We start from the raw sequence: 25,168 nt of genomic DNA on the forward strand, positions 1-25,168 counted from the left end.
ATAGAGATGCTGTATTTTTCTTTGTCTCTTCAATTTTCTATCATCAATCGACTTGTCAAGATTGTTTTCTACTCAATTCCCATTCAGGACAATGTCACCTGTAGTAACTTCAGTGCATACCTTCCAAACATTTGTTTAATAACATTTAAGGAAGCTATTGGATTTAAAAACAACATTCATTCCTTTTTGTTTCTACTAGGAGTTTGATTTATTAGAAACTATTTATCGCCAAAAGTCAACCGAATATTAAGAAATCAGGTCATTCTTTCTGCAAACAACAAGGTAATTTATCCTCCATCTTCGAGCTGTAGATAAGGACTGTTTACAGTTTAACAGTAGTGTACATGGATTAAAATCCTCAAATCGGCAAAATTCAATGAATGTTACCAGACTATATTACATCCAATTACTATCCATATAATTTACCCTATGTTGTTTCTCCAATTTGCAACAGCAAAAAAATTCAATTCACACCAATGAACCATGATAAGCTTGAAAAAAACCAATGATCTTCACAGTCATTTCTTTAACATTTTGGAGTTACCAGAAATTGTTACTCACATTTTCCGAAATTTAGATATAGAAGAAAGAGCAAGAAAAAGACTTGTTAACACAACATTTAATCATGTCTATTTAATTGAAGAGGAGAATGAAATGTTGCAATTATGGAAGAAGTACGAGAGTGGATATTGTGGTGGTTATTATGTAAAACCACTCAGTGACGAAGAGTTGATAGCTTTGGAACAACAATTTGACATGAAGATGCAATATCATTTGAAGATTTGGTTGACCAAGTGCTCAAATGGAAGATTTGAATGGCAACAATCATTGCTATCAATTGCAAATACTGGAGATTGGGATTATATCATTAATTCTCCATGTTTACAGAAATGTAAATTTGAATTGATGGATCATTTTGGTGATGAGATAGAAAACTTTATTTGTGTCCATTTCTCGTCCAGAGATCTCTGTGTAATGGACAAAAGGAATGGTAAATTCTACCATTCCTCGAATGCTGCTAGATTATATTGGAAGCAGATAGGTTATATTAGGGAATGGTTAGAAAACATTTCGTATGATATTCTGTATCCATTATCTGAATTGAAAGGTGATCATATCAGTGCTCAGTTTTACAAATACTCGGAAGATATCAAGAAATTGACCTCTGAAGGCAATATGAATGAATTTCTGAGATTTATCTCTGCAAGTCCTCAATCCTATTCTTTATTGAGTAATGAATGGAAGGGAAAGGAAGAAGTAATTGGAGCACTTTTATCAAATAATTATGAGGATCCTAATGGGTTCTTTTCACATTTACCAGCTCACATTCCATTTGATTTGAGAAATGACAAGGAATTTTTATTGAAATACTTTAAAATAGCCGACTTTTGCTATTACATTCCAACAAAATTGAGAAATGACAAGAAATTTATGAAGAAATTAATATTACAATATAATACTTGTTTCAATATAGGAGCCTTGCCAAAGGATATTCTCAGAGATACTGAAATATTAAGGTCACTTTCTGATAGTATTCTCTTAAACTCTGAGGTCCAAGAATATGTTGATTGGGAGTTTGAAACTGTTGAGCAAGTTAAAACTTTCTTTACTCAGCACCCAGAATCACATATTTCAATTCCATTCATTTCAGATACTATCCTGAATGATAAATCAGCAATGATCGATATTTTGAATGAGGTCTATAATCTTGAACTTAAACCAGAAGATACATTGAATGATTTATCAGCGATTGAAAAAATTGTAAATGAATCCTCACCAATGGTTCTATCTATTGTTGATGAATCCATCAGAAACAACAAAGAGTTTATGATGAAGCTTGGGGAAATTTCTTTAATGTTTATTGGAAATGAATTGAAAACAGATTTAGATTTAATTTCTAGTGCAAAACCGACAGTACTGAAAAAATTGAATCTCATCATGTCAAAACAAGAATTTCTAGAATTATTAGAAAGGATTCAAAAAGCACCAACTATCCAATTCAAATACCTACACAATTTGAATTTATTTGACGCCTTGAAATATCAAATTCCCAGAGAATATTTCAATGATCCAGAGTTTGCTTATGAAACCTATAGAATTACATCAGCTTCAGAACAATATTTAGGGAAAGTTGCAAAACAAGATTTTAATTTATGGATTCGACTTGCACGAATGGAATTGGATTTATATGGAGCTCCTCCAGAACTGTTGGTTACAAATAGAGATCTTGCCTTTCAAAACATCTTTTCACCAATGGACTTGCCCGATGATTTGATTTTTGATGAAGATTTTATGATAACGTGGATGGATAACCATCAGGAAATCAATGGTTTTGTTTGTTTGCCAACAAAGGCAAGAACAAGGAAGCTCTTTAAACACCTTCTTGTTAAGCATCCTTATTTGAAAAAGTTTGGTCCACCAGAATGGTTGGAAGAAGAAAAACCAAGTAAATAAAAACTTGAGAGTCAATAAATTAAAATCTTATTACATTGAAAGTTTAGAAACAATGGCACAATTCATTTCAAATAAAGTTAAAATGGTGATTTAACAAAAATGTGATATTTCAATTGTTGTAATTAAGTTGCAATGGTTCAACACAAATATTTCCACAAATACAAGGAAGTTGTTTACAATTAAATCTTGACAAGCTTCAACACCAATTATCAGTACCAACTACTTTCCTTTTCAATATTTAAAAAAAATGAAAAGAACAAGGGACGAATTTACCAACTCATCGTCGGACGATGAAGACACTTCTCAGCATGAAGATGATTCACCACCGACAAAGAAAGAGAAGGAAACTCCAAAATATCGTCCTCCAATTGGTGCACTCTTGGTTGCAGGTTACGGAGCATGTGAGGACGAATTTACAATTTTCACACTCGATCAAGCAGATGATTTGGAGAATACTAGAGGCAGATTCCCATATAGAGATTATAGAGATGCTTATGAAAGAAAGAAGGAGAGAAACATTCGGTCATGGACCGATAATTATGTGAAGAATGATGACGATCGTGATCGTGATGAATTGTCCTATTTACAAATTCCTAGTCAAAATCTTATCAAGCAAATTCCGTGTGAAATTCTACTCGATTGCATGTTTTATATGGACAAGTATGCATTGTTTAATTTTATTCAAACATGCAGTTTAGTTTATGAATTGTTTGATGAGGTTTATGGAGAAAGTATTGAACGGCTACGTCTTGATATTCTCAATAAGAAGAGGAGTGCTGGGAATTTGAATAGGTTGGTGGATTTATTCTCCAATTCATCAAGTTGGAATGAGAGTTTAGTTCAAGATTCGAATAAGAAAGTAATGATGACCTATGATCAATATTTTAGAATGAAGAGTTCAAGCAAGTGGCCAACTAGTTATTTTCACGATCATTTGAAGTTTAGAACATTTAAGAAGGATGATCCAATGATTGACCTAATCAACAATCAGGCACTTACAGATTCTCTCAAATTTCAGGAAATGAGCTTTGAAGAGTATATCGATTTACAAAAAGATAGCACACCAATATTACCGTATGGATTACTCACTCAACCAGACACATACTATCTAACTTTTGACAATTTTGTAAAGAGAAGATGTTCATTACTAAATTTTGAGCAATTTGCATTGGAAGGTGATGATAGGTATAAATCATACATTGATGGTTTATTGAAGGTGGAAACTGTCATCCTTCCTCATACGTATTCAGATCTTGAGGAAGTGAATGGTTCCTTGTCAGGTTACTCCTGGTATCCATACTTCACAAAGTATCAAGATTATCATTTTTATATGGACAGTATTTCAGAAAAAAAAGATCTTCCAAAACGTTATGAAAAAATTGTCAGATTCTTTAAGAATCCTTATGAAATGACATTTTCAGATTTTCAAGACAGATTCAAGAATGAAATTTTGAGAGATTATGAATTAGCAAGAATCTTATTTTATGATTGTGCATTTGAACATAACAAAACAACCAAGACAAAGGAACGTTTTGTTATATCAGGAGGATCCCTTCTTCACACCTTGACTGGTTGTGGTTTCAGTGATTTTGATTTATTCATCATTAATAATGGAGAATCAGACGAAATTATCACTCAAGCAATCAAACAAGTTTTATTGAAATTGGAAGGAAAAACTAAACATTTGAATTACAATATTATGAGTTCCAAAGCTACAATTAATATTTGTCAAGAAGGGAATGAAAACATTCAGATAGTATTATTGAAATATGATACCATTGAGGAATTGCTCTTATTTTTTGATTTGGATTGTTGTAAACTGGTCTATGATGGAGAGAGAGTATTAACAGTTTTAGAATGTTTACGATCCCTCAAGTACAAGATTAATTTTATCCACAGAGAATCAGGAGGAAAAAGTGAAGTCCACCATGAAAGAGCTTTAAAATATGGAAATAGAGGTTTCTTAACAATTGTTGCTGATTCCTTTCATCCTCTTTCTCATGTAATGCATTGTGATTTTATTGTAGAAAGAATTCGAAAGATACTCATTGAAAAGTATGCCAAACAAATGCAAAGTGAGGGAATTAACACTCGATACAATAATCCAATGGTTGATTTGTTTATTGGTAGAAACAAAACAACTTCAGAAATTGCTACAGTAGACTTGGACGAATCTAATTTGCTCTATCCTGTCGTTTTGAAGAATATTTCATTTAAATTCGTGGAACAATGCTTGACAAATGGACTTCTCTTTGCCGTCAGAGAAATGGAAAGCGAAGTTGAGGCTGAGAAAGAAATGCTGAAACGTTTGAAACTGGACGAATATGAATTTGCGAAAAATCCATCAGATCTATTTCAAATTCTTCCAGAAAATCAAAATCTTGTGAAAGCCAAATATTCCTATAGTCATTTAGTTTGCAAGTTTTCCATTGTTCATTGTCAAAACTGTTCTATTTACTTTTATTGCCCATTTGCTTCATCTGTGTTAAGGGAACAACGAAAAAAGGATAGTTGTAATGGACATTTGATACCATTTTTGGAAAATCAAGTTACAAAAGAAAATTACGATCCGAAAATTAACACACTTTGTCAATCTTGCTTGAATCAATTGAATTGTTTGGAGAAATATGATGATTTCATTTTATATAAGGAATATAGAAATACAAGATTTGTGGAAAATCAAATAGAGACTAAAATAATTCAAACTATTTACAAAATTGAAAAGATTGAAAACCTTAAAGGAGTATCACAGGATAGAATACTTCATCTTTTATCAAAAACCTTTTCACTACCTGATTTGGAATATACTTTGAAAATTTTGAAATTTAAAGAGCTTGTAATAAGCAGCCAAGAGGAAGACGAAATCAAGTTAACACTTCGCTCTTTATTACCAATCTGGTCATATAGCAACAAGATTGTGGTTCCAATCCCAATATCTGAAAAGAAACAAAAGGTTATTCTTGATTTCTTCAAGAAAAAGTGAAAATCCTTAATACATTGAAATATGGTAATGTACAAAGCAGTGTGTATTAAAGGAAGTGAAATGTTATGGAGAGATGCCATAAATAACAAGGTTCAAGATTTTATTACATTTTTTCAATGTTTATACTGGAATGATTACAAACGATTCGTTTCTATCGCTAACACACATTGACATAACTTGTCAACAAGAACTACACACAACTTGACACAGCATGTGGTACACATTGATTGGCTTGTCATTAGTTGACCAACACAAAATGGGTGAACTGGACACTAATTTGTTGTGCTAAATAACAAAAAAAATGAAACTGTTCGGTCTTGTTGTTATTTTACTAATTGTGTTCAGTCAACTGACCAATGGTTTAGATTATGTATCAATTTCTGACTATGGCGCCATCGCGGATGGTATCACAGATAACACTGCATTCATTAGCAAGGCAATTTCTGATGCAAAGGCCAAGAATTTAACACGAGTTTATGTGCCTCCATCTTCCAAACCATATCTTCACAATAATTTAATTATTCTTGATGGTATTTTGTTATATGGTGATGGATACTTGTCATGGTTGCATGGATCTAACACTGAAGCATCACCAATCAAATTGATTGGAAACAATTCAGGTGTTAAAAATCTTCGGTTGACCAGTATAGATCAGAACAGAAGAAGTGTTCCATGGGCCACAACTGTTTGGTGCTATTTTGCAACTAATTTTCTTGTAGATAACATTTGGGCTGAACCAATGGATGGAAAAGGTTACACTTACAATACAACACTTGTTCATGGAGTTGGTGGAATTTTCATTTATGGTTGTGAAAATGGAACCGTTTCGAATAACAATTTGAATTATACATATGCTGACAGTATTCACAATACTCACACTACCAAATCAGTCCAAATTTTCAATAATATGATTGAGAATAGTGGAGATGACGGTATTGCTTCTGTTTCTTATAATGGAAATGAAATTAACCGAAACTTGGTTATTTTCAAAAACTATGTCAAGGGCAATAGATGGGGAAGAGGTATTACAAACATTGGAGGTGATCAAATCATTATTGAGGATAATACAGTTGAAGCTGGAACTGCTGCAGCAATTTGGTTGGCAGCTGAATATTATTACAATACTCTATCTCCTTCCAATACGATTGTTAGAAGAAACAAAGTAATAAGAGCAGGATCAGCTGATGGGAAATGTTATGGGCCTAATACGATTCCATCTATGGGTATTAATAATTCTAATTTTCCATTTAAGGCAAATAATATTCAATTTGTGGACAATGTAGTTATGGACTCATGTTTGGATGGAATTGTAATTGGTGGAACTGATGTCAAGAACGTTGCCATTGCTGGAAACACATTCATTAACCAAAGAGCTGGTGCATTCTTCACAACAAGTAATTCCTCTCAAATTTTCTTCCTCAACAATCGTGTAGAAAATTCGAGTATCAACTCTATTGTTACCATCAATTATCAAGATACCTTAATCATTGATGGAAATACTCTCGTCAATGCCATTACAAATATGCAAGGCAGAACACAAGTTGTCTATATCATTAAGGCAGGTCGAGTTCAATTTACAAATAATAGATATTCACAATATGTTCCAACTGGATCCAATACAATAATTCAATTAGGATCTGCTGATTCAGTTGTTAATGATGATAGCGACTCGAAGCTTTCAACTAAGGTACCAAGTAATGTTGCTTCCTTTGCCATTCCAACAATTCAGGATTTGGAATTTAATTTTACAACTAATGGAAATGTTGTAACAGTGACAGAATCTCAAATTCTCTCCAAACTTTCATTGGATTCTTCATTGTTTTCTCTATTAGTTGGATTTTCTGGTGTTGGTGGAAAGGTTGATACCAGTTTCGATAGAAAAACCATGACATTTAGTTTTTCAAATGATTTGAAAAGTGGCACTTTCAAATATTCAGTTCAATCTGTATTGGAATCTTCTGCTCAAACAGCTAATATTAGAGTGAATAGAATTGCAATTCCAATAGTTGCAGAATCGTCAAAGCCAAAACCAAAACCTTCTTCAAGTTACATTAATAAGGCAGTCTCTGATGGAAGTACTATTTGTTTTGCTCACCAATTGATTGTAATTGTACTCAGTTTTATGCTTGTATTACTCTTTTAAAAACAAATCATTTAGATAATTCTAAACATTAGAATAAAAAAACAAATCATTTATGATTATTCCCAAACTCTTTGATTTTTCAATAGACAACACAGAACCAATTCATGTCCAAATGGTTTGGATGTATCTTCAAAACATTCTTTCAATGTTTTACCATCATAATTGTATCCATCAAATCCAAGAATTTGAATATTCATTCCACTATTGACCATTTCTTCCAGTTTCTTATAAGCTTCAGTTTCGACAACTTTCTCAGCATAAAGTGGACAATAAATTTTCCTTCTAGCTTGCATATAATTAAATTTCTCTCCCTTCCACCATGAATACAATGGTTTCTCCCTCTTTACATGTCTATGAGCTTTCTCATCCTTCCATCCTTTTGTTCTTCTTTCAAAAAACTCAGAATTTGGAACTTTGGTCAATTGACCATTATCATTTCTAACTTGTTCCTCTTCTCCTGGAAATACCTTTGAAAATTGCCATAAATTCTCCAAATTTGTAATTGTACACTTCTCACTTCCATGTTCATATTCATATGGGCCTAATTTCATTGGTGACAATTCCTTGAATATTCCACTAGCTCCAGAACAACAATTTACATTCTTGTAACCTGTCACGATTGGCCACTTTTTATTTCCCTTTGAGAAACGACCTGGTAATTTATCGCAACGAACATCTCCTTTGGAATTTCTCTTCTTATTCAATTCTTGTTGTTTCTTGACGGATTGATCGTGTTGTTTCTTTGCTTGTTTTTCTAGATCTTGTTCGGTGATTTCAATGACTTCATTCTTTTTCTTCTGTTTGATGGTTTGCTTTTTCTTTGTTGTGTTGTTACTGGTTGATTGTTTGCCCATTTTTTTTTGAATATTAATTATTAACTAAATGAAAAACTTTGATTTCCATTTATTACTGGAAGTGCAAATTCACCAACTTCAATCAACACAAACATTTTGAACACCGTGTTCTATTTTATAGAAAAATTAATTCTGTCCATAAACATTAATATCTCTAAAGGTAATATTAAGTCTGGCCGATAACACTCCCTTTCTCTTTGGTACACAATGTTGATAGTGTTTCTGAGTGGCTCCATTCATAATCAATAAACATCCATTCTCCAATGATTTTGTAATAATTTCACCCTTCTTTTGAATTGGTGATTGAGTTGTATTCGATGAGTTGGTGTTTTGTTTTGGCATGGGTCTTAATTGAAAATCTCTACTCGCTCCCAATGAAACAGAAGCAATTGAAAAGCCACTTGCTTCTCTATCAGCATGCCATCCAATCAGATCATCCCCATCATCATAACGATTAATCAATGCAGCTTCATATTTTTCTCCAATCAATTCTTCCAATCTCTTTTTCAAGTTGAGTAATGGCTCTGGCCAATCTCTTTGGAGTTTTACCATATCATTATAAACTCGAGAAACACTTCCATCATTTGTATCAACAACAGAATCAGTCTCATTCCTAGTAATGGGTTTACCAAAGAATGCAACCTTTCTCTTTGAAACAACATCCTTTCCATACATGTTATATTTGGGACTAGTCCACTCACACTTCTCCATCAGACAATCAAATAATTCCTTCGATTCCCGTTGGGAGAGAAATCTTTCCATATATCTGACCTGTACTCCAGTATCCTTCTCATTCAGAATAAAGGTAAACTCCTGATTCCGATGATGATGAAGATTCTTCTTCTTCAATTCAAATTTCTGTTCATTATTTTCATTCAAAATTATTTCTTCCTCATCATTGATGAGAATTGGATTTTCCGCACTCGATGTTAACAGTTCTCTTGATTCTTGCTTGATTTTCTTGGGTGAGGCATTGAAGAAATCGGTGATTGACTTTCTTTTCATTTTTTTTTGAATAGTTCTAGCCGTCACTCGAACCATTGTATTTTCTAGAAACTATGCTTCAGTGGAGAGCTGCTTATAAGCATCTACAATGAAAATAAACCCAACACGTTTATCTATTTTCCACTAATAGGTATATTAGTTATGATTAAGATTTTACCTCAATGAATGGCTACGGCCATATCACGATGAATGCACCTCATCCCGTCCGATTTGAGAAGTTAAGCATCGTCGAGCCACATCAGTACTGAGGTTGGAGACAACTTGGGAACCTGTGGTGCTGTAGTCTTTTTATCTTTCAGTCTATGCCAATTTCATTTATGATCAAGTTTAAGAAATTTACAATTAGTTCATGTCGACAATCTGTGTAAAGACGCTGAAAGATCATTCGAAAAAAATGAGCAAACGAAAAAGACAAGATTTGGAAAATCATCAATTAATTAATTATTCGGAGGAAATTCACTAACAATACTATTGTGGAAGAGAAATCAAAAGTTGCGAAACAGATATTTTCAGATGATATTTGTTTTGAAATAATTTCCATGCTTGATGATTCGTGGTTTATTTTAAATAATTGTTCTTTAATTTCAAAACAATTCTTTAATGTGATCAAGGAACGTTCAAAACTTGTTATTCAATTTAAAACAAAATTTACAAAGAAAAGAATTAAATTATTCATGAAAAGTCAATTTATGAATAGTATGGTTAATGTTAAATTTGCTTGACTCGAGAGAAAAAGCCAAATTCATCAGTGAAATGAAACAATTATCATCACTGAATGTTTATAACAATGAAATTGGTTGCGAAGGAGCCAAATATATAAGTGAAATGCAACAATTAACATCAGTTGATATTTATTACAATGAAATTGGTGATGAAGGAGTCAAATATATCAGTGAAATGAAACAATTATCATCACTTAATGTTTATAACAATGAAATTGGTGATGAAGGAGTCAAATACATCAGTGAAATGAAACAATTAACATCACTTAATATTCCTGACAATCGAATTAGTGTTGAAGGAGTCAAATATATCAGTGAAATGAAACAATTAACATCACTTGATATTTCTTATAATGAAATTGGTGATGAAGGAGTCAAATATATCAGTGAAATGAAACAATTATCATCACTTAATATTTCTTACAATGAAATTGAATTTTGGCAGGGGGGCGGAAAGTGAAGAAAAATGATGAGAAAGGAAAAAATAAACAAAAAAACAACCAGTTTAATTTTCTGAACAACCAAAACCAAAGCCATGTTTCAGACCTTGTAAAGTAACTTTCTGATTATTAGCCAGAAATGCTTAAGAATCAACTTTTTCGTAACTCCACAAACAGTACAGCAAAAGGGTTTTGCCATTTTTTGGAAGTTTTTTGTAAATAAAAATGCATAATAATTGTGATTGAGATTAAACATTATTATCTGCCACATCGAAGAAACAATTCCAACCTTTGATATTTGGAATATATCATTACTACATGAATTATCGCGATTTGACAGAAGCTATTTTTTATTTTTTGCTTCTATCTTAAGAACGAAAGTTAGCCATCACACTCATTCAATTTCATACCAAAACCAAGCGTACACAGAGAGTTCAAAAAATCCTCCAGCCACAACGAAGGAATCTTTTAAAGGTGTCATGTGTTCAATTATTGAACTTTATGAAATTTAAAAGTAACTGAGAGAAGCTATTTTTTTATTTCATCGTATTTATTTTTTTTAATACTTCCTAAATAGTGCATGTGTTTTTAGCTTAAAATTTAATTCTGAAAATATGCTGTTTACGATAAATACTTCACAGAAATGAAAAATTCCAAGATGAGAAATATATATATTGGTACTGAAATGTCTTCAAATTGCTAAAGTTTTGGGAAACATCATCCTCGACCCTGAGAGTATCTATGTGAATAAATTCTAGACAACAAGACGTGAATATGTGAATTAAAATCGATATTGTGAAACTTCACCTGTTTATAGAACTGTAACAGATTATTGGATGTATAGAGTTGTATATTTATTGAAAAAACATATATCGACTTGGAACCACTTTGACAATTCTCAACATTTTCGCTCGGCTGATACCAACTTTCCGCCCCCCTGAATTTTGGTAAGGGGTTTGTAGTCCTCTCCCGCCAAGTTTAATCCACTTTTCACTAGCAAATAAAATGCCAGAAATTCACTGATAATCCACCTGCTGGTGGAAAAGCGTATTCTGCTTTAAATAACTCTCTGCGTTCTTGGTCCAATTTTCCAACAACAAAAAACAACAATAATAATTATTATTAACAGAAATGTCAAGCAGCAGACCAACAAGAGAAAGAAGATTACCAATTCACTTGGAAGATTATATTGTTGGTGAATTAGATTTACGAAAGAATTATGAAAAGGAAGAAAAGAAGAAACAAAAATTATTATTAAAGAAGAAGGCTGAAATTTCAAAGAAGGAACAAGCTGAAAAGAGAAAGAAAGAAGCCATGGAAGCAACAAAGAAAAAGAAGGAAGCTGTTAAAAAATCTATTAGAAAAAAGCCATCTTCATCATATTATACTTCATCTTCAACAACAATTTCTAAAAGATCTTCATCCGCAATTACACCATATACAGATTATAATAATCCAAAATTTAAAGTTTTTACATCAACATCTGAAGCAAGAAACAAATTAATTGAAAAAACACCTGGTAATAAGATTTTAAAAGGATCAGATGATGCTTCTAAATGGTCAATGTCAAAATTAGATTCATCAATTAGATACAAATCACTTAATATTTCAGATATTTTAAGTGGATGTTATTATGTACCAGGTAATAATCACAAATTAGATACAACTGGTAGTGATAGAGTACCCACAGTTCAAATTTGTTTTTCATTTGATACAACTGGTTCAATGTCTTCATATTTAAATAATTTGAAATTTAAATTACAAACTATTTGTCAACAATTAATGAATGATGTTAGAGGTTTAGAAATTGCAATTATTGCACATGGTGATTATGAAGATTCTAAAGATAACGGTTCATATTGTTTATACAAATTAGATTTTACAACAGATATTGAACAAATTATTTCATTTGTTCAATCAATTAATTCAACAAGTGGTTATGATGGAGATGAATGTTATGAAGCTGTTTTATTAGAAGCTCAATCTTTATCTTGGGTTAATGTTGAAAATACATTTACAAATAGATCACTTGTTGTAATTGGTGATGCTGATCCTCACAAATCAAATGAATGGTTTAATATTGATTGGAAACAAGAAACAAGTAATTTATTTGATAATCATCATGTTAAAATTCATAGTGTTAGATGTGGTTCATCTTCATGGTCAACAAAAGATTTTTACAAAACAATTTCGGAAGAAACAGGTGGATCTGAATATTTATTAGATACATTTGAAAAAACAATTGAAATGTTTTGTGGTTTAATTTATAGAGAAGCTGCTGATAATATTATGATGAATGATACAACAATGCAAGCACATATTGATGGAGCAGTTTCAGGTGAAGTTACAATTGTTAAACCAACAATGTCTTCAAGTGATAAGATGATTGATGATGGTGAAAAGAGTGATGATGTTACATCATTAGGTTCATATATTGTTACAGATGATGATATTTTAAAGATTCACACTGCAATTCATAGTACTTGTACAGAAGTTAAAATTAATGGTATTGAATTTGCAATTCAAATGAATGAAAGTTCATGTAGATTTGTAAGAGTTGATGGAGTTGTCTATATTGAACAAAATAAGGAAAAGAAGACTAAGTATGCCAAGATGGCTTTAGAAGGAAAGAAATTAACTTGGATTTGTCATGCTGGTAATTGGGGTCTTATCATTGATGATAAAATTGAAAAGAGATAGGAAACCAATCCTTAAAAACCATAGTCGAGTGTAAATAAAACTTTAATCAAAAATTTTCGTAATTCTAAACGTTCCAATTTCAAACCGAGTGGTGGTATCAGATCCACTTGATGGAATTCTTTTGGAATGGCCTTGGACAGATTCCAATTCCTTATTTCTTCAATAAGGAATGGATGTAGTCCTAGTGTTTTTAAATTCTCTACTTATATGATAAAGAAAAAGATGGAAATGTAAGCAGCGATAGATCAGTTGGTTAGATCGTAAGCCTAACACGCTTAAGGTCGCGGGTTCAAGCCCCGCTCGCTGTAACTTATTTTTTGTTTCTCGATTTATAAAGACCAGTAAATTTTAACGCATTATTTTTGGCGCTAGAAACGTTTACAGATTTTCAAAAAAAATTAATGCTCTTATTGTACTAGAAAAACATCAACCAATTTTAAAACATCATCAACACTAACAATATATTGGAAGCATAATGCTAAGAAATAACGATTTTGGAGGGGCTACAGTTACCCAGACAAAAAAGATGTCTCACTTTACCCCAACCGATCAAAGAGAATTATACCGAGATGCAGTAAAACAACAATCATCAAATCCATTCAAATTGGAGAGAGTAGTAAATTATGATGGAATGTTCACGGAGCATGGTTCAAGCTTTAGATTTGGTACATCTCATAATTATAATCCAAATTATTTTCCTCCTAAAACATTTGTAAAAAGTGGTAGGAATGAGCCTCACATTGAAACAACTCTATCTGGACCTGACCGATATAAATTTTTCCATAGACCAGTTGTTGGACCTGTGAGTGAGAATGAATTTTTAAGCATGCCAATGAATGAAAAACATACAGTCTATGTGACTGATAAACCATTAAAAACGGAAAGAGATGAATCTCAAGAAGAGATTGAATTCCAAGAGGAGGAAATAATATCTCAACCAAGAACTAGAGAAGCTGGAACACAGTCAATGTATAGAGAAAATGACACTCAAACCATGCCATACTTCCCACCAGTCAGACAAAAATCAGCAAAAACTAATGAAGTGGATTTGAACAATCCATACAGTAATCAAAAGGAACGAGCTGTTATGAGACCAGGAGAACAAGTAGAAATGGACCCTGAAGATTACCCCGACTATATGAAAATGCATGATTTAGTTTTTGAGGATGGTAGGAATGGAGGATTTATTACTGAGGATCACATTAAAATTGTAGATAGAACGAGGAGAAGAAGAGAAGTAGAAGAACAACTGAAAAGAGTTGGACCAAATATTGATGAACAAGAATTTAAGAATCGAGTCAATATGTTAAAAGACCTTGAAATGATAGAATGGAAGGAAAGAGAGGAGGAAGTTGCCAAAATGCAGGAAAGGCAAATTGAGCATGTCAGAGCAAAATTTGAGGTTCGAGAACAAGTCAGAGAAATGAAGAGTAGTTCTAGGTTGGAATCAAGATTGAAAAAGATACAAGAAGAAACAAAAGAAAAACTTGCCAAGATTGAAAAGAAAAAGCTTAAAAACATCAGAAGAACGATCAAGAAGTTTGATAATCCTGAAAACACACTTGAAAGAAGAGATATTCTATTCGAATATTCCTTCCCTGCCTCTAGGACCTATGCTCCAATGTTGAGAGATGGTCAAGTCTCGGCTCTCACAACCATTGCATATGAAATTAGACCTGCTCTTTTGACAGATCCATTGGGAGTGGAAGAAGTTCAAATGAATCAAGTTAACAAATACCTGACCTCAGAGAATAGAAACCTCGATAAGGCTCTCCCCATTCGTGATAAATCAGGTGCTGTTGTCGTTGATCCTCTCAAGACAACAATCAATCCAGAAAATAGAAAGCAAAAGGTTGTAAAGGAACATTTACAATTAGCCATCAAGGAGCTTGAAAAGTTAAAGAATGTAAACGACATCCATGATCGTGTCAAGGAAGTGAAAGAAATGTACAAATCTACTCCTAGAATTACAAGACCTCCAACACCGACTTTGGAAGATGAAGGCTCTGAAACTGATGTCGTTTTTGATGATTTGGAGAATGCTGCTTCATTCATTCAAAAATTATTGAGAGGAAGAGCAGCTCAAGAAGAATTTTACGAGGGTAAAGAAAGAAGTATCGAGCTTATTAAGGAATTACAAGCTGTTGAAGAAATTAAACGAAAGGAAAGAGAACAAGAGAAATCTCACCACTTTAAAGAACAACAAAGAAGACAAAATCTCGACCAAGCAAGAGAAATTGTCATGGACAATATCCAAGGTAAACTCATCAGTAATGCACTTGACTTTTTATCTAAAGAGCTCATCAGACAAGATGAACTCAAAAGAGTCAAACAATTGGTTGAATTTGCAGAAAAGGAAAGACACCAAAGAGAACAAGAAGAAATCATTAGAAGAAAGCATGAAGAGGAGGCCAGAAAAAGAAAGGAAAAGATTCAATCAGAAACAATTCAAATTCACACCGATACAGTTTCCACTTACCTTCTCGATATTTTCAATGCTTGTTCTGAAAGTTTAGCTGAAAGACAGGCCAGAGAAGAAATACTGCAGGAAAGATTGTCAGATGAAATACTCAAAGAACGTACAGTAATAACACCTGAAGAAGGAGCAATCAAGGATCTTGTCAAATCCTTCCTTTTACCACAAGTCAAGAGAGAAGTTCTCAAAAAGAAGATTGACGTTAATCAGAACAAGTTTTTGAATTCAGCCCATTCACTATTCCAATCCATAGAGTAAGATTCATTACAATAAAATCTTTAAAAAAATGAATCAACAGAGTTTTGCTGTCATTCACACAAAATTAAATCCATCATTAAATGATGTTCCAACAACATCATCAAATCATCACGATGCTCGGGATTCCATCCGATCAATCACAAGTCAAAACGATTATAATTACATACAATTTTTAACAAGAACAGGAGATTCGTGTATTAATCAATCACTCTCTCCTTTACAAATTAAAATTCAAGTCAAATGTTGTGGATTATCAAAATTAGATTATCAAGTAAAGAAGGGAAATATTCCACAGTGGAAAATTGAAAAATCTCTCGAAATTAATTTAATTCCTGGATATGAAGTGAGTGGAGTTGTAGTTGAAATTGGAAAGGGTGTAAATTCTAGAGCATTATCTATTGGAGATTCGGTTATTGGTTTCATTCCAATCCAACAATTGTCAAAAATTGCTAATTTTAATATTTCCAATGAGATAGAAGAGGATGAAACTAATGTAATGAATAATATTAATGTAGAATCATTGAATGGTGGGTGCTCAACCGAATGTATTGCTGATGCTCATTTATTTGTAAAAATTCCAAATGGAATGTCCTATATTAAGGCATCCAGTTCAATAATGAGTGGAATTAGAGCATATGATACTCTCTTTTTCAAAACACCATCCATTAGACAAGGTGATATCATATTTATTAGTGCAGGAGCAAGATGGGAACAGACCTATTTGTTGCAATTGGCAGTCTTGTTAACAAAATGTCGAGTAATTACAACAGTTCACACCGATGAGGAGATTAACTTTTTGAGAATGATTTCGTCAAGAATCGCCTCATCTCTCTCATCAAATATGTTAAATAGTGAGGAGGATTCTATTGAGGATAATGATAGATATGAAACAAGTCAACAAACACAACAACACCAATTAGGAACTTCTCCACCCTATGATAATAGTATGTTTTTGAATTAGTATTTAGTTTTCATATTTTAATTGTTTACAAATTATTATTTTTGAAAACAATGATCGAATAGTGATGGATTCACAATTTGTTTCCTCAATCATGTCCCTCATGAAGAATGGTTCATCTGCCAATCCAATTACCATTCTTGATAGAAGGTTGTACGATACTACAGATAAATTACAACAAGCCATCATGAAAGAAACAGAAGGTCAAGGAGTTCAGGTTGTTGTTTTAGGTGAATCAGTACTTCACACAAATTCTTCAGATTCACTAATTCCAAACGAGAGAAGTGCCACAACTCAATACATTGACATGAGCTTGAATATTTTATCAGCTCATGGCTCATTGATTCTGTGTGATTATTCAGATCAATTGACATCTTCCCACTTGAAATTCATGTTTGAGAAATCAATTACCATGAGTAATTGTTTTGAGCAGAATTATGTTTTGAGCTCCAACCTTATTGGACGATATTTACGTAAGTTAACCTGTTAATGCTTTCTTTTCTCACATCAACGAAGATATTATGAGTGGAATTGTCAAGGATGTTTTTGAAGAGAAGATTGAAATTCCTATCGCTCACTGTTTACCTCTCTCTTCAATAAGGGATGCCCACAAAAAGTTAGATGCCTCATTGGCTGCTAATTCATCTTCATCATTCATTGGAAAGATTATTGTCAAAATGTAATGTTATTATCAAAGAGAACGATGTACAAAAAGTAGTGTGAAATAAAACCCATTGTTTTTATAAGAGATTCCCAAAAGAAATGAACAGCTAGCCCACTAGGTGTATTTGCCATTCATTTGGTGTTTATATCACACAGGTTTAACCAAAAAGTGCTGAATAAGAGAAAAGAGTCGAAAATTATGATTGTTCCACAGGAAATATCATTCGGTATAAAATAGAATATAATACTAAGTTTACTTGAGCTTGGAGAACAAGGTTTCAGCAACCTATAGTTATATAATGTATCCGCAAAAATGTTCAAGTCATCATCCGATTAATGTTCCAATGAATAATAATAATAAAAATATATATTTCATCATCGTATATTTTGTTATTGTTATTATTATATAATAATTAGAAATCCTGAACAAAAACTACAAAGATTACATACACATGAATCAATACAAGTTCTCATATCAAAAGACCAAGATGAGCAGTTCTTTTCACCGGTTTCATCACCTTCAATTCTCTTACAACAGTTTTCATAATCAGTAACTTCTTGTTGACATCTCATGGTCTTACAAGTAGCACTGAGTTCGATTCTAGGATCAACGACTTCTTCTTCTTCGTCGTCTGAAGGAAGGACTTTGTAGACTGGTTTGGTGTTCATTTTTTGGAATTTTTTTATGGCGTTTACAAAATTAAATTTTTTAATATTTTTTGAAAAATTGGAGTAAAAGCAACCAATTGGAAGCAAAAGAGGAAAAAATTGAGAGCACACTTAGCTCACCTTATTGAAGATCATATTGTTGTTCATTTGATGATGTTGGAAGATATTAAGACTTTTAGATAGTAGAATTTCGGAATTTTTATTGGACAAGATGATGGAGGAATTACTATTACTTCCGAACAAATATCAACATTTAATTTTCGATCATGAATATGGAAAATAAGTAATGGATTAACATTAAGATATGATTCAAAATTGATGATAATCTCAAAAAATCCAATCCTCAATTTTGGAATTTATTCATTTTGGAAGTAATCTAAAAGAAAAATCCATTCAAAACAAAATGACTGGTCTGATTGCAAACTCAACTCCACGTGTTGGATCTACCAACTCAATTATTGTCCTCATTATCAACATCTTCTTCCCAGGATTTGGTACCATGTTAGCTTCTCTAATCACTGAAGAAAAAGAAAAGATGCAACCAACTCTCATAGTTGGAATTTTACAGTTTCTTCTTTCATTCATTATTATTGGTTGGATTTGGGCTATTATATGGGGAATCAAAATAATGCATGTTAGCAGAGAAGGTGCTATCTAATAATTGAAATGATAAAATCAAAACTCAATTGGTTCATTTGAAGAATGAAATTATTGAATCAATACTCTTCTCAATTCTAATTCACTAGAACAGATAAAGAAAATTACTAAAGCTTAAATCTAAATATTATTCTCTTCATACTCACCATTTTAATAACAAATTATGGAATTAGATACACCATATCCAGTGAAATTCAACGAATATCGGTCCAAACCTCAAAAATGATACAACCATCAACTGTTTTCACAAATCAAGCCTCCCATACAACCATGAAACAAATTCACAGGCTTACAATAACCGAAATCATTAGAGCACTATCTCCATACATCAAACAAGAACCACTCCTGATTGACATTATTTTAACAGCAAGGTTCAGTTGATGTAAGAATTGCTACCACCACACACAGCACAAACTTCTTTCAGCTTGAACCTGCTTGTGTTGAAGACGATAATAAAAAAAGTGCGCAACAAGAACGAATCTTTTTCCCTGTCAAGCAAGAAAACAAGAATCTGCATCAACAATAACAAGGACAGCTTAAAAGGCTAGCTTGACAACAACAATATAATACAACAATAATTTATCAACAACATTTACATCATCAACAAGATTTATCATACTTGATTCATTTTAATCATCAAATCATAGTGACTGCGTTATCGGATTCTTTTCCTTCATCATCCACTCTTACCTTTTAGTATTTATTCCTTCAAGTTGAGAAATCCTTTTAAACTGGCAAGCTTAAAGTTTTGTTATTTTTCCAATTTGAACAATACCAGAGAATAGAAATATACTTTTAATTGATCAATCACACATTCAAAAACAAAATGATGAATAATTGTTCCCCTTCCGAAGACTCGATATTATGTGTGGAGAGAATGAACCATTCTTGTTATAACAACCACCATCATCACCACCACCACTTACAACACCTTACCTCTACTCTAGTCTCACCATCCTCTTGTCCAAAGTACACTCATCCTTCACCTAACACACAAGTTTTTATCAAGACACTCTCTGGTAAAACAATGACACTTCTGGTTGACTTGAAAAAGGACACCATCCTTTCAGTCAAGGAAAAGATTTATCAGAAAACATGCATTCCTGCTCTCAAGCAAAGACTCATTCATAGACAACTACAATTAGAAGATCATAAGAAATTGAGTGACTACCCGACCATTGATAAAGATTCCACATTCCATTTAGTATTACGTCTGGTTGCTGGAGTAAACACCAAGTCAGGCAAAAGTAGATCCAAAAAGACAATTCCAATCAAGACTGAAGATGGTGCTGATGCAATTTCTAATCAAATAACATCTGACAATAGTAGCACATCGCTGACACCAACAACAGCTGTTGTTGTTGCAGACTTGACAATACCCAAGCCAGATGATGGAACAATTGATGCTTCCATCATTAATACTTCCTCTACCAACGAACTTGTTACAACGTCCTCATCATCTAATAATAACAATTCTACAACAACACCTGCCACCACTCGTAAATCAAGATCCAAGAGCAACGCTTCCACAAAAAAGTCCTCGAAAAAGTCCACATCCTCCTCCTCAACAACTGAAATTAAAGTGAAAGAAGAGCCAATGGAAAAAGATAACAACACGATAGTTTTGGCTTCATCAGATTTGAATAGTATACATTCGTCACCTTCAGAGAATTCGACGAGTCCTTCATCCTCTACAATTCCATCTTCTAACTCTAATGCTTTAGAGGCATACTCAGACGAATCTGAGACAGATGAAGACGATTCCGATTCCGAAGGTGGTGGTAAGGGAAAAAGATCTGGAAAGAATAAGAAGAGAGGATCCTACACAAAGAGAGCCTGTATAAATTGTAGGACGGCTCACGCTGCCTGTGATTCAGGAAGACCATGTAAGAGATGCATTCAATTGGGAAAGGCTGACAGTTGTCGGGATGCTGAAAGAAAGAGAACCAAGAAGAGAACCTTGAATGAATACGAAAATGCTCCAGTATTCTTCCCATCTCTTGACTCGTTTATTCCTCTTTTGAGTGGCTTACAACCAGCTCCTCCTTTGGAAACTGTTCAAAAGAGTGATGATACCTCCAACATGTCAACAAATTCAGAAACCTCTGAAAAGAAGATTAAGGATGAATTTACACCAAAATCTACCGCTAGAATTAAGAAGGAAAAGGAAAGTAAGAGAAAGAGTAAGAACCAATCCTCAAGCACTGAACAGAAGGTTGAAAGAATGGACATTATGGAAATTTCTCAACCAGAAAAACCATTGAATAGTGAATTGGCAGCCATCTTTGCTCCAGACACCGCACACTCCACTTTCTTAGATATGGAAAGTTCACCAACCACTGAGCAAGATGTCCAAATGTTCTTCAACGATGAGGACATTTCATTGGACAAGAGAGGAGGTGATAATCTCTCAGAAGCATTCAATACAGGTGTTGTACTTTCACCAGAATCGAATAATAGCCAAATTGAAGAAGTTTTACCTTCTACAGCACTTGCTCTCGTTCCAAACAATCCAGACAACCAACAACTCATCTCCATTCTCCAATCCTACAATGGTACTCTTCCTTTCGACTTGACTGAAGCAATTTCACAGAGCAACAATAATGAAATTGTCAAAATGTTACTCTATGAATATTTGAGACAATCACAAGAGCTTCGTGAATTGAAGCAATTGGTTGCCTCTCTCCAATTTACTCTCATTAATTTAAATCCTCCTCAATTTTCCCCTAACTCTAGCACTCCGTTGAATGACATTTCAAACAACACAATGTAAATAAACAATATTTGGTTATTTAAAATTGACTTTATTCAAATACATCATGATTTTGTATTTTTCTTAAGCATTAATGATACGACGGTCTTATTTTAATACACGTTAGCTTACATTAAGTTGATGAAAGAAAGTTTGATACCGTTAAGCTGAAAATATCTATGCATAAAAATCATCTACTAACAAATTCCTCTTCAAGAATTTTCGTATTTTAGTCGATTGTTCAATTTTTCATTGTATTTTAAGTGGATGACCATTCATGGCAGCTGTGCTTTGTTGTCATTGTAAAGTACCCAACGCAGGTTGATACATGCAATGATGAAAAAAGTTTTTGAAAAAAAATATCATCAATGTCCGCCGAAGAACCAAAGATTGAAAACGTCGAAGAAGAAGAAGTCCCAACCTTGGAAGATGTCCCTGTTGAACAACTCAAGGGTGAATCTGCTGCCGCTGCTGCTGCCAGACACAGACAATCAAAGGCTGAAAAGAAGAACAAGAAGGCCATTCTCAAGGCTGGTTTGAAGGAATATCCAGGTGTCAAGCAAGTCTCCATCAGAAGTGCTCAAAGACTCAACTTGACTATTGATGATCCAGAAGTTTTCATCTCTGACAATGGTAACGGTACTGCTGTCTTTGTTGTTTTCGGTAAATTCAACATGGAAGATGCCACCCAACAAAGAGGACAACAAGCTGTTGCTGACTTGTTGAAGCCAAAGGATGAAGTCCCAGTTGAAGCCACTGAATCCGATGAAACCCCAGAAGAACTCCCAGAAAATATTGCCGAAAAGGATGTCCAAATGGTCATTGAACAAACTGGTTTGTCCAGAAATGCTGCCATCAAGAAGATTAAGGAACACGGTGGTGACATCATTGAAGCTATCACTTCTGCTCAAAAGTAAATTATTAAAAAAAAAATTTAAATTCTCTTAAAAATTACAAAATAATTATTGTTTATGTGATGATATTGTTTATTTTTATTATTCAATTGAAAGGTAAGCTAACAAGAAAGCTTACAAGTTAATGGAAAAATTGATTAATTTCTTGTGTTTCGTGGAATCTTCTGAGTATTTTGATTAAGCGCAGTGAAATAACACCAAAGGAATCTACCTTGCCGTTTGGTGTCTTGAAACACAATTTACACAAATCTGCAAGTGCTGTCATCGTTTTTTGATAAATTTTTGAATACTTCTTTGCATCAATGTTCAAGCTTAAATCAGGCTCAGAACAAAGACTTCTATGCTCTACAAATAATAAATCATGAAAGACAACTGCAAAACTGTAAATATCTAAAGCTTTTTGATTTGTTGGTGAAATGGTACCAAATCTTAAAGAATTGTGCATATATCTGAATGTTCCAGTTCTGGAAGGAATTCCAATAGTTTTGGCAACGACTTCTGAAACTCCAAAATCTGCCAATTTTACCTCGGTTATTACCTTTCTATTTCCACATTGTCCAAAATTGAGAAGAATATTTGCTGGCTATTTTCATGTTCATCGATTTGTTCAAATCTCAATAAATGTTTTAACAATTAAATATGTCCTTACCTTTAAATCCTTATGAATAATATTTCTATTATGTAAATATTCCATAGCATATGAAATACTCAGTAAAATGACAAGCATTTCAGCAATTTTCTGTTCTTCTCCAAGTTGTTTAAAGTCATTGACAAGATAATTCTCCAAATCAATTTCCATCTTTTCAAGAAACATGCTGGTTTGATTATTTTCAGAAGTATAATTGAACAGCTTAATGATATTTGGATGATTCACATAAGACATGATGAAAACTTCATTATTCGACTTGTCAGTATTCTTGACAGCATATTTCTTTCCTTCAAAGCTGATGGAAAATACTTGACCTTGAGAGCCTTTTCCTAATGGTCCTTCAATTTCAAAGAGATTAAAGTCAGTTTTCGGATCAAACTCTCTCTCACGAATAACATTCAATAATTTTGATCGTTCTTTAAAATAATTATCTGAATCTCTAATTAATTCTCCTGGTCTTTGCATTGCATCAATGATATATTTCTCATGTTTCTCATCCTCAACCTCATTCCAAGCATGTGCTCCATTATAGGCTCCTCTCAATAATCTACATTTGATTCTATTATCCTCCGAATGAAGACAATCACATATTACCTTAAATAACAGAGCTCTATGTCTACACAGGCCCTTCTTGATTTTACCAAGAGGCACACAAGGTGATGCTCGAGTGAGAATCTCCAACTCTTTCCTACACTCACTAGAAATATGTTCACCTCCCATTTCATCACTAACAAATTGAGAAAGTTCTCTATAGAAATTCGAAAGATCTTGTTGAAGAAATTTCCTTGCCTTTCGAATAATATCATTCAATGAATCATCTATTTGAAGATCTACATAAATTACCTCTCTATTACTATCATTGCCATTCGAATATTTTGAAAAATCTTTAAATTCCTTATTGGATCTTCCTGGATCGTAAAATAAATTTCCATTTTTAATCTTGTGATCAAAATCAAGTGAATGTGAAAAGTAGTAACGAGCAGAGAGGTTTTCAGTCAGAGTTTGATTAATGAGCTTTCTACTCATAAATTGTAATAAATTATGTTTCGAATATTCTTCCATAGTTTCCAAGTCAGCTATTCTATTCAATACATGTTGAATAATTTCAATTTTTTTAACAAATTGAGGAGCTTTTACACTTTCCAAAATATTAGAGAATGATTTCAAGATAATTCTTTCATAATTTGACACTTCTTGCAATGAATCATCAAAGACAGTTCTTTCATCGTCAAATTTTCCATCATCTGTCATGGTGTCATTTTCTTCTGTGAATTCGTTTTCTAATGGTTGAATTGGTGAAATGATGGGATTGTTTAGTTGATTGAGAGCTCTTTGAAAAAGTTCTGAATCAACTTTGGCCTTTCTTTCAATAAATTTTGAAACTATTCTTTTCGAAACTTGCAATTTCTTGCTCATTACATTTTCTAAATATCTTGTGAAGGGAAGAGGATTCTACCAAATATAATTAATCATAAAACATTGAAACTTACTCCCAAATTCACATCAACCTTGTCACTTTCCAATAAAATTGATAGATACTCTTCGGAATTATTCAAAATCACAAATTCCAATGCAGTCATTGCATTATATTTTACATTTACATCAACGTGTCCGATAATCAATTCCAATATCTTGGAACATTTACTTGTTTTACAAATTGCAAAGATTGCTGGCATGCCATCATCGGGATTTTTCAATATCAAATCTTTGGATGATTTTAAAAGTTCTTGAATGGTTTTATAGCCATCATCTTGATGATTTTCAATGGCAGTAAACAGCTGTTCAATGAGGTCAGGTGTTTTAAATGGGAGTGACATTTTTTTTTTCTTGAAGAAATTTGTAATGTGACAAATGATGCGAATTCTCGAAAT

At 33.0% G+C, this 25,168-nt stretch overlaps 11 protein-coding genes and 1 non-coding gene across 12 annotated transcripts; 9 read left to right on the forward strand and 3 right to left on the reverse strand.

Annotated features, from left to right (window-relative positions):
* Nucleotides 1-483: 483 nt before the first annotated feature.
* NAEGRDRAFT_63685 (uncharacterized protein) lies at nt 484-2,454 on the forward strand (the record flags this gene model as incomplete). The annotated part of the gene is made up of 1 exon (XM_002681063.1): nt 484-2,454. The coding sequence occupies one exon, from the start codon at nt 484-486 to the stop codon at nt 2,452-2,454; it is 1,971 nt and encodes a 656-aa protein (XP_002681109.1).
* A 247-nt stretch (nt 2,455-2,701) lies between these two features.
* On the forward strand, nt 2,702-5,539 carry NAEGRDRAFT_78525 (uncharacterized protein; the record flags this gene model as incomplete). Its single annotated transcript, XM_002681064.1, has 1 exon — nt 2,702-5,539. One exon carries the CDS (start codon nt 2,702-2,704, stop codon nt 5,435-5,437), a length of 2,736 nt encoding a protein of 911 aa, XP_002681110.1. The 3' UTR covers nt 5,438-5,539.
* A 199-nt stretch (nt 5,540-5,738) lies between these two features.
* NAEGRDRAFT_63687 (uncharacterized protein) lies at nt 5,739-7,580 on the forward strand (the record flags this gene model as incomplete). The annotated part of the gene is made up of 1 exon (XM_002681065.1): nt 5,739-7,580. One exon carries the CDS (start codon nt 5,739-5,741, stop codon nt 7,578-7,580), a length of 1,842 nt encoding a protein of 613 aa, XP_002681111.1.
* Nucleotides 7,581-7,636: 56 nt separating this feature from the next.
* On the reverse strand, nt 7,637-8,434 carry NAEGRDRAFT_46602 (uncharacterized protein; the record flags this gene model as incomplete). Its single annotated transcript, XM_002681194.1, has 1 exon — nt 7,637-8,434. One exon carries the CDS (start codon nt 8,432-8,434, stop codon nt 7,637-7,639), a length of 798 nt encoding a protein of 265 aa, XP_002681240.1.
* Nucleotides 8,435-8,560: 126 nt separating this feature from the next.
* On the reverse strand, nt 8,561-9,439 carry NAEGRDRAFT_63689 (uncharacterized protein; the record flags this gene model as incomplete). The annotated part of the gene is made up of 1 exon (XM_002681195.1): nt 8,561-9,439. One exon carries the CDS (start codon nt 9,437-9,439, stop codon nt 8,561-8,563), a length of 879 nt encoding a protein of 292 aa, XP_002681241.1.
* Nucleotides 9,440-10,192: 753 nt separating this feature from the next.
* Nucleotides 10,193-10,621, forward strand: NAEGRDRAFT_63690 (uncharacterized protein; the record flags this gene model as incomplete). The annotated part of the gene is made up of 1 exon (XM_002681066.1): nt 10,193-10,621. One exon carries the CDS (start codon nt 10,193-10,195, stop codon nt 10,619-10,621), a length of 429 nt encoding a protein of 142 aa, XP_002681112.1.
* A 1,111-nt stretch (nt 10,622-11,732) lies between these two features.
* On the forward strand, nt 11,733-13,301 carry NAEGRDRAFT_63691 (uncharacterized protein; the record flags this gene model as incomplete). Its single annotated transcript, XM_002681067.1, has 1 exon — nt 11,733-13,301. The coding sequence occupies one exon, from the start codon at nt 11,733-11,735 to the stop codon at nt 13,299-13,301; it is 1,569 nt and encodes a 522-aa protein (XP_002681113.1).
* A 234-nt stretch (nt 13,302-13,535) lies between these two features.
* NAEGRDRAFT_t110 lies at nt 13,536-13,609 on the forward strand. The gene has a single exon. It is a non-coding gene; the product is annotated as a tRNA-Val (tRNA).
* Nucleotides 13,610-13,776: 167 nt separating this feature from the next.
* Nucleotides 13,777-16,035, forward strand: NAEGRDRAFT_46605 (uncharacterized protein; the record flags this gene model as incomplete). The annotated part of the gene is made up of 1 exon (XM_002681068.1): nt 13,777-16,035. One exon carries the CDS (start codon nt 13,777-13,779, stop codon nt 16,033-16,035), a length of 2,259 nt encoding a protein of 752 aa, XP_002681114.1.
* Nucleotides 16,036-19,448: 3,413 nt separating this feature from the next.
* Nucleotides 19,449-21,776, forward strand: NAEGRDRAFT_78526 (polyubiquitin; the record flags this gene model as incomplete). Its single annotated transcript, XM_002681069.1, has 1 exon — nt 19,449-21,776. The coding sequence occupies exon 1, from the start codon at nt 19,809-19,811 to the stop codon at nt 21,753-21,755; it is 1,947 nt and encodes a 648-aa protein (XP_002681115.1). The 5' UTR covers nt 19,449-19,808.
* Nucleotides 21,777-22,097: 321 nt separating this feature from the next.
* NAEGRDRAFT_57099 (nascent polypeptide-associated complex alpha subunit) lies at nt 22,098-22,685 on the forward strand. Its single transcript, XM_002681070.1, has one exon. It carries the CDS (start codon nt 22,103-22,105, stop codon nt 22,649-22,651), a length of 549 nt encoding a protein of 182 aa, XP_002681116.1. The 5' UTR covers nt 22,098-22,102; the 3' UTR covers nt 22,652-22,685.
* Nucleotides 22,686-22,769: 84 nt separating this feature from the next.
* Nucleotides 22,770-24,973, reverse strand: NAEGRDRAFT_63695 (uncharacterized protein; the record flags this gene model as incomplete). Its single annotated transcript, XM_002681196.1, has 3 exons — nt 22,770-23,231; nt 23,298-24,749; nt 24,788-24,973. 3 exons carry the CDS (start codon nt 24,971-24,973, stop codon nt 22,770-22,772), a joined length of 2,100 nt encoding a protein of 699 aa, XP_002681242.1.
* Between the last annotated feature and the right edge of the window lie 195 nt (nt 24,974-25,168).

Source organism: Naegleria gruberi (assembly GCF_000004985.1).
Source record: "Naegleria gruberi genomic scaffold NAEGRscaffold_7, whole genome shotgun sequence".
NCBI classification, from domain to species: Eukaryota; Heterolobosea; class Eutetramitea; order Acrasida; family Naegleriidae; genus Naegleria; species Naegleria gruberi.